The sequence below is a fragment of the Bufo bufo genome, chromosome 3 (genome assembly GCF_905171765.1).
Source record: "Bufo bufo chromosome 3, aBufBuf1.1, whole genome shotgun sequence".
NCBI lineage: Eukaryota > Metazoa > Chordata > Amphibia > Anura > Bufonidae > Bufo > Bufo bufo.
In genome coordinates, this window is record NC_053391.1 from 423,073,131 (window position 1) to 423,090,112 (window position 16,982).

The 16,982-nt window shown below is 43.8% G+C and overlaps 1 protein-coding gene across 1 annotated transcript in view; it reads right to left on the reverse strand.

The window, feature by feature from the left end:
• Window positions 1–3,999: 3,999 nt before the first annotated feature.
• The window catches only part of GEMIN8 (gem nuclear organelle associated protein 8), a 42,431-nt gene continuing 29,448 nt past the window's right edge, over window positions 4,000–16,982 (reverse strand). The window contains exon 4 of the mRNA XM_040424937.1: window positions 4,000–4,474. Within this exon, the coding sequence (XP_040280871.1) occupies window positions 4,218–4,474 (257 nt within the window). The 3' untranslated portion in view covers window positions 4,000–4,217. The remainder of the gene's footprint in view (window positions 4,475–16,982) is intronic.

Genomic DNA, 16,982 nt, shown 5'->3' on the forward strand with positions numbered 1-16,982 from the left:
GTCACCCTTAGGGATGGTTTCCCAATCTGCACACTCCTCCTCGTCAAATGGGTAGCGTCTTTTAATCCCCTGGGGGATAAAGGAACCCTTTCCTAGTTTCTGCCATAATTAACTTTTGCACGTTATCAGGCACTGGGAATACTGATCTGGGTCTCTCCCCCAGCCGCCCCAAAAATATATTTCTGTACGGATTTAGGTTTCCTAGGAATTTCCATTTGAATAGTTGCTCTGATTGCTTTGATAAGCTCTTCAATATCATCTGGATTAAATATAAATCTTTTATACTCATTATCTTCATCAAGCGGTTTTGAGGTTTCAGGATCTGACTGATCCAGGTATACAGAATCATAGTCACTATCCATGGTTAAGGTTTCTCTATAAACTGGAGGAGGAGGGGGTCTGGGGGAGGCTGAAGATAGAGCGGACTGCACTTCTTCTTTTAGCAAAAGCCTTATATCTTCCCAGAAACGAGAACATTCCCCTTTAACTACTTTAGCTGTACATTCCTTACAGAGGGGCTTGGACCCAGATGAAGGTAAACGTTTAGAGCATATCCGATATTTTCTAGATTTAAGTTTAGCAGAGGAGGATAACTCCTTTTCTCCCTAAAAAGTACAAGGGGGAGAAGGGTCAGCCACAGTAGGGTATCACAGCACAAAAGTGGCCTGAAGTCAGGCTACTCACTGTTCCCTGTTTCCCTAGGCCCTGCGCTTTATCCCCATGCGGCATGCGCCAGGGCTCGGGACGCCAGATGTGACGTCAGTACGTTCAGCCACGCCCCCAGCGTCTGATGTCACCACCTGGAGCAATCGCATCATAGCGTCGCTCCGGCCACCCATACCTCTGTGCATTTAACACGCCTGGGGCGCCGCAACAGGGAGCTTCACCGGGGACCCCCTCCCCCCCAAATGGATCTTGGGCACAGGCTTTCGACTGAGGCAGGGAGAGCCAGACCCTGGATCCGAAACCCAGCCTGGAAATTGGTAAATAAAGTGAAAAATTGAAGTAAAAAAAAAAAAAAAAAGTTCTGCCAGAAAACCCAGAGGGTCTCCTGGCACCTCTTTGAACTTCCTTCCTGGCAGGACAGGAAAAACACTGGTGGTGGAGGGAAGGGGAGGGAATTTAAACCTCTCCTGTCCTATCAGAGGAAAGACAGTCTCAGGAAGTGCTGTCATGGAGACGACTGAGGAAAATGGGGATTACCAAGTGCCTATTGAATAAAGGGATATAATATGATATATATACCTAAAACAATATTTCAGCTTTCCATGTTGCCAAAGGCACAACATGACAAATAAAAGCATTAAAGAGAACCTGTCACTGGGATTTTGTGTATAGAGCTGAGGACATGGGTTGCTAGATGGCCGCTAGCACATCCGCAATACCCAGTCCCCATAGCTCTGTGTGCTTTTATTGTGTAAAAAAACCAATTTGATATACACAAGATCCCGGTGACAGGTTCCCTTTAAGAGGACGGTTAACGTGCAAATGAATGGGAGGCTCACATTATGTTAAGGGGGTTGTGTCAATTCAGCAAATGCCATTTATCATGTAGAGAAAGTTAATACAAGGCCCTTACTAATATATTGTGATTGTCCATATTGCCTCCTTTGCTGGCTTGATTCATTTTCCCATCACATTATACTCTGCTCATTTCCAGGGGTTATGACCAGCCTACATTCCAGCAGCAGTGGTCGTGCTTCTGTGTTTATGAGTCATGTGGCTTGTTCCATCAGCGACTGACAGCTAAGGCTACTTTCACACTAGCGTTTTGGCTTTCCGTTTGTGAGATCCGTTCAGGGCTCTCCAAAGCGGTCCAAAACGGATCAGTTTTGCCCTAATGCATTCTGAATGGAAAAGGATCCGCTCAGAATGCATCAGTTTGCCTCCGTTCAGTCACCATTCTGCTCTGGAGGCGGACATCGCTGCCTGCAGCATTTTGCTGTCCGCTTGACGAAACTGAGCCAAACGGATCCGTCCTGACACACAATGTAAGTCAATGGGGACGGATACGTTTTCTCTGACACAATAGAAAATGGATCCGTCCCCCCTTGACTTTCAATGGTCTTCAAGGCGGATCCGTCATGGCTATAGAAGACATAATACAACCGGATCTGTTCATGACGGATGCAGACGGTTGTATTGTTGTAATGGAAGCGTTTTTGCAGATCCATGACAGATCCGCAAAAAACGCTAGTGTGAAATTAGCCTAACTCATGTGCAGCTATAAGCATAGAGGACCAGATTAACGCTATAGATGGTGTAAGTTTACAGTAGACAGGCAGTCTAGACCTGCACCAGATTTATTAAACTGGCTGAGGCTGATGATACATGTGGTGCAGGGAGAGACACTTTTCTCTGACTCTATACCAACTATTTGTTGGCTTACCTGGAGACAGATTTTTATGTGGCTTAGGCCTCCCCGCCACAAAGCTCCACTCCATTCCACGATGCCCTGCTCCCTTGTCGAACATGTTGGGAGAAAGTGTAGGACCCCTAGATGCGCCAAATTTGTGCCATTGTTTACAAAGTTTTTTTTTCGTTTTTTTTTGCACAGACACATTAGTAAATCTGGACCAGAGAGTTAAAGAGAACGGAGGGTTTGAGCTCCCTTTTGTTCTCCTGGGAGATAAACTGCCGCCTGAAGTGTCTGGCAGCATCTTCCTCTGCTCTCCCATTAAAAACCGCAGGCAAGTACAACCCATGTACATTGTGGGTTCTTAACTGGGTTAGGATCACGTGCACAATTTACAGCATTTGACCCGGGGAGCCCAGCACTTGCCCGGTAAGGAATTTTTAATCATCATCAATGCAACTGTTGTAATTCACATCAAGGGGGCAAGATGAAATAAAAAAAAAACATCTCAGATAACCCCTTTAATAATAAATCCAGGCTATAAACCTCTAAAACCATGGGAAATGTAATGCTGGCAGCCAATTAATGAGAATAATTTTAACAATGTAAAGCAATACATCATACCTGTTTATTAAAGGGGCTGTCCAACTTCACAAGGCAAGAGGACAACTAAGGGGATTGACCTGTAATAAAGAATAGGATGATTAACTACCTGACATATCTTGTGCCGCTTCTCCTGGTGGCGTTCTGTTTCCTGGCGGCAGCGGGTATATCACATCGACAATACATGACTGCTGCAGCCAATTACTGGCCTCAGCTGTGCACTGAAGAAGCCAGTGATTGCCTGCAGCAGTCATGTGATATTGATGTGACGTCACTGCTGCAGCCAGGAAAGCAGAGCCCAGCCGGGAGAATTGGTGCAGCAGCACAGGATCTTTCAGGTAAGTAATCATCTATTCTTTATTACAGATTGATGCCTCTTGAAACCGGACAACCCATTTAAGAAGATTTAACATTTATCTATGATACATTATTGATACATTTTGTCACTGATGTCTTCAAAAATAATTAAGCCAACACATACCAAAATCCCAATGGTTTCTCTATAAAATCAATTGCCAGTATTAGAGGTGTCACCTACCTGCAATCGCAGTTTGCCTCATTAAATACAGTATATAACACCCAAATCACATTATTAAATTAAAAGGGGTTTTACCTAGATCTTGGAACTGATGAACCATCCTCAGGATAGGTCATCAGTGTCTGATAAGTGGGGGGCTAACACTCAGCTGTCTGAGAAGGCAATGGTGCTCACAGCAGCACCAGGGCCTTCTTTCAGCCTTGCCGAAGCCATGTGACGTCACATTCATAGGTCACGTGGCCTAGGCACAACACAGTCCCATTTAAGTGAATGGGGCTGAGCTGTGATACCAAGCACAGCCACTATACAATGTACAGCGCGGAGAAGGCAGTGGAGGTCACAACTTCTCAAACAGCTGATCAGCAGGGGTCCCGGGGGTCGGATCCCCACCGATCAGATACTGATGACCTATGCAGAGGTTAGGTCATCAGTTAAAATACCTTGGACAACCCCTTTAATGCTGGGAGTTACTATACGTCTGCAATACCATTACTCAGTTTCATAATTCCAATCTATATTTATTTGCATGTTCAAATAAGTTCATACATGAAAAGTATGGTAGACTGTAAGCCATATTTACAGTTCAAATGTTCAGTATAGAGAGAGTAACACTGGACACAGAATCTATTGCTGAACCCCCAGCAGTATGGTTCATTTTACAAGTACAGCTGTGGTTTCTACCATCACCGCTACATACAGTTATATGTTCCCATCGGAGCCTTAAAACTTTAATGGGATGATCGGCCAGTACTTAGGTTGTTTTTTATCACAGTGTCTATCAAAGTTGAGTTGCATTGCAGTTTCCATGGCTTGGATTTGAGCGGCATCTTCTCCATAGAGTTTCTTCATCTCTATCCTACGCCTTTCTCCGGGTCTTTCAGAAGGAGGGTGGGTTGATCTTTTAGTGGGGATGTGCAGATCATGGCCGGCATCTACGTACTGCTCATGCATTTCGTACTCAAGTTGTTGCTGTCTCTCTGAAATAGTAGGGTAGATTTTATTAAAAAATATAGATATTCATCATTTAGCCACACATCACTACAATCTGCTGTATGGACATAGATATCTCACTACTGGACAATAACAACGGCATGAATCAATAAAAAGTCATTTCTGTAGAGCAGCCATTGCATGATGTCTTCTCTCTTTACAAGCACACTCCTAACCGATGGATGCTGCACAATCACTCTGAGAAGCGTCATCTTCTCTGATGCTTCTAGCAGTGTTGTTCATGGCACTTTGCAGTTTCTCAAAAGTCTACACTAGTTATTAATCCTATCCATTTAAAGCACAGCTCTTTTTGCCTCTTAAAGGGTTATTCCACAAATTTAAAAAAACATCTGGAGAATGCACACCATTATTTTAAGAATATCAATGCAAACAAGGCTGCTCTCTCCAGTGTAATTGTAATCCTTTTTATCGTGTTTACTCATCCAGCTCATCTCTTCACTTTCAGTGGGGGCGGACAGCAGCTCGTCAACTACCTGCATTTCCCAGGAGTGCACTGCAGTCAGCTCCTGTTAAAAGGAAACTGTCAACAGGAATTTCACTGCTAAACCGGGCACAATGCGATGTAAGTCTAGTTCACCTAAGGCTAGATTCACATCTGCGGCAGCTAGTTCTCTGCCTGAACAGCCTGCCAGAATTCTCTGGAACCGACACTGCCCATAAAGTATAATGGGGTCCGGCGGATATGCGGCAGGAACATAGCAAAAATGCTGAGAAGTGTCTGGCCGATTCCTGGCATTCTCTGCCAGAATTGGCGGCAGGATCGCAATGCCGCAGATGTGAAAGTAGCCTAAGTGTAATGATACTGTTCAGTTGGTGATCCATTGCTTAATTCTGGGGGAAAAAAACAACAACCTTTAAACCAAATGAGCATTTAAGTGCACGAATGGCAGGCCCAAGCCACTCTGGGCACCCTTGCTCCTCCTGCTTCCTCTGCCAGTCCTTTCCTTTCCATATTGATTGACAAGGCCAAGCAAGATGACTACGCTGGAACATGGACCTGTCAATCAAGGAGGAGAGGGAGTGGCTGGCAGAGGAAGCAAGAGGAGCAAGGGTGCAGAGAGTGACTTGGACCCGCCCTCAGTGCACTTTACTGCTCATCTGAATATGGATTACAGGTCATTTTTTTCCAGAATGAAGCAACAGATCACTAAGTGACAAGCATCATTACATTCAGCTGAGCTAGCTCTAAAATATAATCCCTCACACACAGCCACAGCGATTCCACTAATAAATAGTATTATGGCATGCAATGTGTCTCTTGTCCCAATTTCCTTCTCCACTGTCTAGGAAGAAATATAGCTATATATTTCTATGAATTTAGAACTTAGGGATGATGAATAAAAGAAAGGTGCCCGGGCCGCTTCATTATGTCACCACTGGGAGGAGGAATGGAGCAGGGAAACTACTGTGCATGTCTGGTCCACCACTAACTGCAGGAGAAGGTGGACCAGAATTCTGGCCACAGAAGAAACACTTGAAGACACTACCAGAGAGGAAAGAATAATATACATAAAAACCTAACAATATTTTCTATCTACAATGCTTAAAGGGCTTGTCCTCAGGATAGGTCATCAAAATCAGATTGGCGGTGGTCCGACACCTACGCTGATCAGCTGTTTGAAGAGAAGGCAGCGCTCGTACTAGCGCTGCCTTCTCTGCTCTGTTTACCTGCTCGGTGCAGCAATTGCAGTGGTGAGCAGGTTTAGTTACAAGTATGGCGTCTTTATTCACTTCTATGGGACGGCTCTGTAGAATTCACTTGAACAGACAGAGTTGTCCCATAGAAGTGAATGAAGACGCCATACTTGTACTTAGACCTGCTTACCACTGCAATTGCTGCAGCGAGCTAGTAAACAGAGCATACGAGAGCTGCCTTCTCTTCAAACAACTGATTGGACCCCTGCTGATCTGACATTGATGACCTATCCTGAAATCCCCTATTTATTTCAAAGTAATGCTTTTCAGTAACGCCTTACGGACAGTGCAGTTTTTATGCCGTTTTGGAGTAGATGCTCATTTTGTTTGTGATCATAGTTTCCCCTCTATTAAAGAATTTGATTATATTTTTGGTCTAGATAATTTATTGTGCAATTATTGTAATAACTGTAAATTAAGTTTAAGGGGTTTCTCACCTTTGTGGACATTTTCTACAGACCCTGGACCTGCGGTTGTAATCACTGTGTTACGTGCCACATGGGTGACATGTCAGCCAATGGCTGACCACAACAGTCACATGATCTGTTGTCAAACCGGATGTTGATGCGCGGAGACCCGGGACCTGCAGAGGCAGCAATGGAGCTGAAACCCAGCAGTAGGGATCAAGTAAGTACGATTAGCACCGCAGGTCCGGCCACTCTGGATAACTACCTGATTGGTGGGTATCTGACCTCTGGAAATGAGAATGGGGTGGTCCCATGTTCCTATCCTGATGGGTCGGCAGGCTGAATTTGCCCCCTGCCATTCCATTCATTCATACTGTACTCCACTATCTCCACCAGTCTCATACTTGGAACAACCCCCTTAATATAAATTTCTTATACAAAAAAGTCATGCCTTTATGTAACTGCTGTCACCAGAAATAGTAAAGCTGTCAACACAATGGGCCTCATTTATTGAAACTGTCTAACAGGAAAACTGGCTTAGGCTACTTTTACACTGGCGTTTCTGGGTCCGCTTGTGAGATCCGTTTCAGGGCTTTCACAAGCGGCCCAAAACGGATCAGTTCAGCCCCAATGCAATCTGAATGGATAAGGATCCGTTCAGAATGCATCAATTTGGCTGCGTTTGGTCTCCGTTCCGCTTTTGAGGCGGACACCAAAACGCTGCTTGCAGCGTTCTGGTGTCCGCCTGACGATGCGGAGCCGAACGGATCCGTCCTGACTTACAATGTAAGTCAACGGGGACGGATCAGTTTTCACTGACGGATCCGTCCCCCATTGACTTTCAATGTAAGTTAGGACGGATCCGTTTTGACTTACACTTTTTTTTTAAAGAATAATGCAAACGGTGAGGATCAGTCTGTGCAGATACAAGACGGATCCGCACCAAACGCAAGTGTAAAAATAGCCTTAGCTGCCTATAGCATCCAATCAGAGCTTCCCTTTCATTTCTTAAATTGTTCTGAAAAAAACAAAAGGTATGCTTCTGATAGGTTGCCATGGGCAAGTAAAACTGTTTTCCTGTTAGACAATCAGGCCCTATGAATTTTTGCATTTAGGTTAACAACTTTAGACATTTTCTATAAAGATATTAGGAATAAAAATTAAAAAGGTATTATAGGAATAATGAAAATTTCATTCTGGAACCTCAAAGAGTGAAGTCTCACTCAGAAGTCGATAATGCAGCTGTATTTTAATATTTTCACACACGCATGACAAAAATTAGAGGAGGATAAGCTGAAAATTTAATTCTCTACCTTTTTCAACCAGAAGAAATAAAGACGCCATTAACAGTAGCCCATATTCTGTAAAGGCTGTCAGGATATTACAGCAACCCCTCTATATGAATTTTAAAGGGACGGGGTGGGGGGTTGGTTAGGTTGTGAACAGCTCAAAATTTTCTTTTAAATTAAAGCTCTACTTTCTGCCTTTTACTTTTTTGTGTTATTACATTTGTCATCACGAACCACAATTTTTGGCTTTTTATGGTTACCACTGTTTTTTTTAAGAGCGATTACCTTCTTCCATCACATTCTTAAATGGTCTCTGTATTTTCAGCAAACTTTGCATAAATTAATAGTATAGGGAACTTAAACTTTGTAATATACTGTAACTTATCAGAGAAAAATTCTCCTTCCTTCCCTGGCTCTAACTTCCTCTTTGGACTTTTTAGCATGGCACACAGTCTCGCTTAACTCTCTCAGTCCAGCCATCACTCTGACACAATTACAGTATCACACATTACACTAATCTGTTCAATGCTCTTCTGTAGGCATCTTTATTTAGGCAATTTTATCCCAATTTTACATCTAATATTATCAGGCGGATTACCTTGCAGATACCAATTTCCCCTCACAGCAACCGTTACTGGATTATAGATTACCCATCTGCATAGGAATTTTAATAATTTGTGTTCACTGCTACAGTGGAATAGTACTGACCATCTACTGTGTATGGTGATCTCCGGGTTCTTTCCGATGGCTAATCTCAAATGAGTCTGGAAGTAGCTTTCTCCCCTTTCACTACATACGTATGCCGTATGCTCGGCCAAGCATGCATGTACACGGAAGAATTGGGAGAGATAGCTGTCAGCCGAACAATATGAATGGCCAGATTTATATTCACCTTTTCACAAAGTTTGCTTTAAGGGGTTATCCGATTTCAGAAACAACCCCCCCATGTGCCGGGCCCCTCACAGGTAATATACTACTTACCCTGCTCCCGGCGCTGCTCCTCCCTGTACACCGATGAAAACATCCGGTATCGTGGAGGAGCAGCCAAGGGCAGGCAGGGACGAGCCTCCCTAGCATTGCAGGTGACGCTAGGGAGGCTCACCCCCATCCTCGTCTGCCATTGGCTGCTCCCCCCGACGCCGGATGTTTTCATCGGTGTACAGGGAGAAGCAGCAGTGGCTGTGCGGGCACCAGGAGCGGCGCAGGGAGTGGGATAAATATATTACCTGTGAGGGGCCCGGCACATGGGGGGGGGGGGATGTTTCTGAAATTGGATAACCCCTTTAAAGTACTGTGACCAATTAATGCTGTGGTTTATTTACACTGTAACAATGCAAAAATGACTCCTCCAAATAATATTTTCCACAGTTATTAGTTACTCACATATACTGTGAATACACATATTATTGCTCTGTGGAGAAGCTCTAGACATTTTGGGCCTTATAACAACTAGTGGAGAAGAGCCTCACATCAACAAATTAGGTCACTTCATTACACTGTATTACATTGGCCAATGGTCGGCCAGTTCATTGCTAACGAGTAACACTCATTAATGGTCATCTGGCAGTGTAATACTGCCACCGATTACCCGCTAAACGAGCAAACGGTCATTCATTTGGCAACTGGTATCTTTTAACAGGTTTACAAATGATCGTTTGCCGGCGGCAGATCATGCTGTCTAATCACAATCTGCTGCCGGCAAACAGCGATTCAGTATGGGGAAGAGCGATTGCATTAGCGATCACTTGTCTCCATACAGTGGAGGAGATCGCTGCATATAATAGCAGTGGTCTCCTCCACTACCGAGCAAGTGATTGTCAGGAAGGAACTCTTCTCTCCCGACAATCGCCTGCAGGATCGTTTGCTCTAATACAGCATTTACATTTTGTTATCTGACCATAAAACCAAAGGTTACCATACACATGGTTAGGAGAACAGCGGCACATACTATGTGTGTATGGAGGGCAGAGTCAGTTTGTTCTTTAGCGTTCCTCACGAGATGAATTCAGAGGACCCATAAAAAAAAGCACACAACAAATCCTGGCATGAGTCATAATTTCCCTAGTAAATGGCAGCAGATGCACAGTTAAAGCATACAAAAGGGTGATGAGGGGGAAGTGGGAGGTGGGATGTGGGAATGTACAAAATCTCTTGCATTGCAAGTGCCAGGTTGGAAAAAGGAAAGCATCAAGTGGAAAAAATGAAGTGGCTCTGCCAAGCCTTGAGCCAATTCCTGACAACCCAATTTCTTACAGCGAGAATATTGGATTTTAATTTTTTAAACATGTTTCTATCACAATAATGTCTGTCTCCGTGTTTATTACCGTCTTAGCTGTCGGACCAGTGTGTGTGCAGATCTGCCAAGCGGCGTGTTAAAGGGGTTTAATGCTATCATTGCATTACAAACTAAAATGGAAACAGTTTACTCACACTATGTACTAAATCAGTCCACGAGCCGAGATCTGTGTTGAGGACACAAATGAGTGTTAATCTGTCAGGATGGTTTTTTATGTATTTTTTATTTTTTTATTTTTTTAAGTTGAGTAATACAATACATTTTTTTTACCTCTCAAGCGGATCAGAAAGTAAAAAAAAAATTTGAATTTTTGTTTTTCAAATTCAGCTCCATTCCAGTGCTACTGATAACTGGGGTCACATTATAGTTAGGGTACATCCATGGCACATTTGATGTGAAATTAGCATGGAATTTGCAGTGGATTTCACCTATACACTGCACAGGCTGGAATCTCTGGTGGAAATCCACTGGGTACATTGAGATTTCATAAAATCACATCCAATTCCAGAGCATCAATCATATGTGAAATAAACGTAAGGTCCTTTTATTATGGGCCGATGCACAGGCATTGATTCATAATGAACCGTTCATTTCCAATAATTGACTAATTCATTAAGCAGAGGTGAGAGATAATTATCCCCTCTGTATGGAGACAAGTGATCGCTACTGCAATGGTTTGTCCTCCTACAGACATCTCACCTGTCAAATTACAGCTTTATTTGTCAGATTTACACGGGGCAATGATCAGGAGTTCCTACGAATGCTCATTCCCAATAATTGACTCGATCCTTGGCCCATGTAAAAGGTCCTTAACTGTCCTCATCACTGCAGGATGACCTAACATACAATGCAATGTGACTGCGGCAGGCTACCGTTGGCTTTTAAACCGGTATACTGTACAGTATGTGTCATGTACCTGTCCAAATCTTCTTTTGTAAAAAAAAATGGTCAATAAAGAAAACTTTTGCCAAAAATTATATTTTCCCTGCCAAAACCAACCTGTCCTGGCACTGAATTTGTGAAAGGTCATCATTAGAACAACTGCACAAAACAAGCCACAGTAATGGCCCCACGCCACCATCAGAAGACAACCAAAATGTACACATGTAGCCCAACACATTCAGTACACAGTCATGAAGTTTGTCATACACATTATGTAAAGGTTGGCTGAACCTGCCGATTTTGGCAGGGCCGGCAGTCCACTTAATGTGTATTGGGGCTTCCCAACTATTTTCCGATGACAGATGTGAGGAGATAAGGATAGGGCAGTTTGGTGCATTTTTATGTTTTTGTTTTTTTTTACAAAAACAATGACATTTTTTACATTTCCTCTTATATGGGCCATATTTCCACTTGGGCTCGTATAAGAGTATGTTCAGATGCAGCATGGTTTACAGATTTTTCAGTAACCTACTAAAAAACCGTGTCAGGTCAAACAGTGCGTAGAAATCGAGTCTTCTGGTTGCTTCTCACCACTTGCCATATATACAAATAAAGAGAAACCTGTCAATCAGGCAGAGCCAAGCGGCGAGAAGTTGGAAGAGAGATGCTTAGATGACTCTTATCCCTGCACTTGGCTCATTTTAAACTTATGTCCACATGAATCTCATGGCAGGTTGCCTTTTAATTCTGTGCAGCACTATCTGAATAATAATAAAAAAGAAAAATGAAATGAATAATCAAAAGCACACGTGAATGTGGTTTTGCCTCAACCAATCTGCAACCTTAAAGGAGTTGGCCACTTTCTGGCTACTGTTGACCAATGTGTATGTAAGATGACTACATGAAACTTAAAGGGGTTGTCTCATCATAGACAATGGGGGCATATTGCTAGGATATGCACACATTGTCTTATAGGTGCGGGTCTATATCAAGAACGGAGCCCCACAAGGTGGTGGCTGGAGGACTCCGGTCAGGCCACCACCAAGCGGGCTCCCCATAGAAGTGAATGGGAGCGTACCGCGCATGCGCGGCCCCCCGCTCCCATTCATTTCTACGGGGCCGACTGAAATAGCCGAGCCCTACTTCACTTGCGGGGCTCCGTTCTTGATATAGGTGCGGGTCCCCGCACATATAAGACAATGGGGTCATATCCTCGTGATATGCCCCCATTGTCCATGATGAGACAACCTCTTTAATATAGCCTTTGTTAATATTATGGGCAGTTTGCAATATTTTATAAGCCATGCCCCTTTGTTGGCCTGCATAGAGGTCCTTTCCATGACCAATGGAGGGCCATCTAACCAGTTTTTTCGCTCAGCCTCCTCCATTCAAACACACTACACCTGCACTAAACTCCCAACAGTGCAAGTGTAGATGACAAGTGCAGAGTATTTGAAAGGAGAAGGCTGAGTGATGTGTCTGGTCACATTACCCTCCATCGGCAGCCATTTTATGGACAGGATGCCTTGACAGCACAAAAGACCAAAAAGTTGGTATATGTTATGAAATATTGAAGACGGCACAGAATATCAACAAAGGCTATACTACGGTGCCAAATAATCATGACATGTGATTAAAGGTTGTGCCCGGGTCACCAGTAAGGCCCTACTGTTGTAAGGCACGCAAGGGACCATAGACAACTGATCTATACGGTAACCCCAGAAGAGAATGTACAGTGCATTATATTGTCACCATGTCCAATGATTAAAAAAAGAAGTACTGGGTCTTCACACGGGCACTACAATACTGCAACTAACATGTTGATAAAGATGAAATAAAACTGGTGTAAATTACAGCTTACCACATATTTCCTCTGGGAAGGGGGAGGCTGAGAAAATTCTACTACAGCCTGGTCAATATTAAAAGTATACAGAGCTCCAGCAGGAGGTCCATGGGAATAGTTTTGTCTTAAACATAGGACTAAAGAAACATGAAAATATCATGTGGATACAACCACAAGAAGTGTGGTTATTAGGAATTTATAGATCACCACGGAAGAATAACAGCGGTGACAAATACAGCTAGAACAGAGAAAAAACGGAATTCTATACAGTTACATAAGTGTTATTTTATTGTAATAAACCTAAGCCTTATATGAAGCCATCAACAGTTCAAGCTGTGACCACCTCCTGGATAGACGATTCCACAGATTCACAGCCTTGTCACCTCTGGAGACTGAACTTTTTTTCTTCTCCAGACAGACCCCCTCTTTGTTTTATCAGGGGATTTCACACAGAACAGATTTTCACCATATCAAAGTAAAAAATACATATGGATCCATCAAATGTAAGGTACAAATTCCCTCAATAGGTGCACAAACCTTACATTTTACCAATTCTGCTTTTTTGCCCAGGTTAGCAGAATATAAAGATGTATTCCCCTCACAAAGCATTGGCAGCGTGGACAGTACTGCCATCAACACATTCTACACAATAATATACCACCAACAAAAGTGTGAGGGGGGAAATGGCAGTGCTTCTTACAAAACAGCGCTCACTAGTATCCAGGATTTGCTTCAAGCGCTGCCTGCGCTCACCCCTCCTTGGTCTCCTCCGGGCCCACCCTGCAGTGGCCTGACTGCGCCAGGTCACGGTGCAGAGAGGGCCCGAAGAAGACCAGAGAGTGTGAGTACAGGAAGGACCTCCAGACATGCAGAGCAGCGGCAGAGCAGAAGAGTCTAAACTGAGGATCCGATATGGGGGGGGGGGGGAATTTCAGGTCTAAAAGGGTTCTGATCTGAGGATCTCATATGGGGGTCTAATGGGGTTCTGATCTAAAGATCTGATATGGAAGGCTGATATTGGGGGTCTGACATAGAGGTCTGATGGGGGTCTCATCTGAGGTTAGATATGAGGGTCTGATTAAAGGTCTGATGGGAGTCTGATCTGAGATGGAAGTCTGATCAAAGGATCTCATATGGGGGGGTCTGATCTGAGGTCTAATGAAACTTTTTTTTTCTTTCTTATTTTCCTCCTCTAAAACTTTAGTGAGTCTTCGGGTCCATTCACACGTCCGCAATTTTGTTCCTCATTTTGCGGAACGGAATTGCGGACCCATTCATTTCTATGGGGCAGCACAATGTCCTGCCCGGATCCGGAATTGCGGTTCCGCACTTCCGGGTCCGCAATTCCGTTCCCCCAAAAATTAGAACATGTCCTATTCTTGTCCGTCGCCGGAACTGCCTGCCGGCAAAACTTATGCCAACTGATGGCGTTCGTAAGACTGATCAGGATCTTGATCAGTCTTAAAAATGCCTGATCAGTCAGAAAAATGCATTAAAATGCTGGATCCATCTTTCCGGTGTCATCCGGCAAAACAGATCCGGCATTAAATTTTTTCACCTTTCCAGTATTTTCGATCCCGGATCTGGCACTAATACATTCCTATGGAAAAAAGTGCCGGATCCGACATTCAGGCAAGTCTTCAGTTTTTTGGGCAGGAGATAAAACCGTAGCATGCTACGGTTTTATCTTTTGCCTGATCAGTCAAAATGACTGAACGGAATACATCCTGATGTATCCTAAACGGAATGCTCTCCTTTCAGAATGCATGGGGATAAAACTGATCAGTTCTTTTCCGGCATTGAGCCCTTTTGATGGAACTCTGTGCCGGAAAAGAAAAACGCTAGTGTGAAAGTACCCTTATCATCAGCTGCGTCTTATAAAGTGGAAAATATGGTATATACTTGCAGTTTTTAAGATAGCGCATGCAGGTTTTATGGCATTTTTAGACTTGGTTTTCTTAACAACTGTATGAACACCATTTTTTTTACTAGCGTTTTATTCCCTGTAGAGGACATGTTAAAAAAACGCCTGAAGAAAGCTAAACTTGCCTGCTTCCCGTCGCTGGGTTCCACCCATCATCTTCCTGCACAGATGGGGTCACATGCGCTGCTGCAGCCAATGACAGGCCTCAGTTGTGACGAGTCTTGAAGCTACATCACTGCTGGGTCATACCGCTTGAAGACAATGTCACCATAGAGATCAGTCATTGGCTGTAGTGGTTTACAGTTCTCTTAAGACTTGCATCTAATCTCTGATGGGGAAAAAAAAAAAAAAAAAGCATGAAAAACCACTGGTGCAAAATGCACTAAAACCACTAAAGTCCATGATGCTGAAACCGGTCATTTAACGTCTCACTGATGGCGGCAGAGGGATGATGCTCTCACTGTGGGGGCTCCGATCGGTTACAATGACAGCCTGAGCACTGCAGAAGCTTCCTAGGCCTGCACCAGGCACAGCTCAGCAGGGAGCGTGTCAGAATGCCATTCACCCAAATAGATTATTATTAGGGTGAATGGGACAATGGATCAAAAAGATCCCAAGTTCTAGCCCCCTAAGGAGGGTAAAAGTTATTGTTAAAAGTAAAAAAAAGTTTAAAGAGGACCTTTCACCGATTCTTACCCTATGAACTAACTATACAGACATGTGGAGCGGCACCCGGGGATCTCCCTGCACTTACTATTATCCCCGGGCGCCTCTCCGTTCTCCTGCTATGCCCTCCGGTATCTCCGCTCACTAAGTTATAGTAGGCAGAGATTCCAGTCCCTAAGTTATGGTAGGCGGAGTCTGCCCTTGTTCTGCTCTAGCGCTGGCCAATCGCAGCGCAGAGCTCACAGCCTGGGAGGTTATTTTCTCCCAGGCTGTGAGCTCTGCAATTCGATTGGCCAGCGCTACAGAAGAACAAGGGCAGACTCCGCCTACCATAACTTAGGGAACGGAGATACCAGAGGACATAGCAGGAGAACGGAGCGGCGCCCGGGGATAATAGTAAGTGCAGGGAGATCCCCGGGTGCCGCTCCACATGTCTGTATAGTTAGTTCATAGGGTAAGAATCGGTGAAAGGTCCTCTTTAAGTCCCTCCCTTCCCCAAATTTAAATATATAAAAAAATAGTAAAGAAAATTTTGATTTTTTTCAAAGGATATATATATATATTTTTAAGTACACAGTGAATGCCCTAATATCAAAACCCAAAAAACCTTGTCAGAATTTATTTTTTTCCATTTTACCCCACAAAGAATTTTTACTTAAAGGGGTTATGCAGGAAAATATATTTATGACTTAGGCCTCATGCACACGACTGTATGTATTTTGCGGTCTGCAGTTAGCTGGCCCCTAATATCACAGTCCTATCCTTGTCTGTAATGCGGACAATAATAAGACATGTTCTATTTTTGTGCGGAACGGAAATATGGACATACGGAAACGGAATGCACATGGAGTAACTTCGTTTTTTTTTTGCGGACCCATTGAAATGAATGGTTCCGTATACGGTCCGCAAAACAACAAAACAAAATGGAACGGACACGGAAAGATAATACGTTCGTGTGCATGAGGCCTTATCCTCAGGACAAGTTATTAGTTTCAGATCTGCAGGGTTGTGACACACGGGACCCCTGCCAACCAGCTGTTAGAAGAGAACTTGAGCGCTGCAGCGTCTTCCTAGGCCAGTGACATCACTCTACATTGGTCACATGGCCTAGTTGAAACTCAGCTCCATTCAAGAAAATGGTGTTAAGCTCCAATACCAAGCACTGCCACTATACGATGTACGGCGCTGTCCTTGGAAAGCTGCCGGGAGCCTGCATCACTCACCAAAGCTCCCTGAAACAGCTGATCGGCAGGGATGCTAGGACTTGGACCCCCTACTGATGTGCTAATGATGACCTATGCCCCTTTAAGGGGTTAATATTCAATGCAGCTTTGTGCGGGAACTGAAAGTAACTACTAAGGAGAATATATATAATCTATAAAGAAGCATACAGGCAGTATTGTGGCTCTATTTTGCCGTGTTTGTCTCCTCTTTGTTTCCTCAGAGCTTCCAGTTCTCTCCTACTTGAAGAG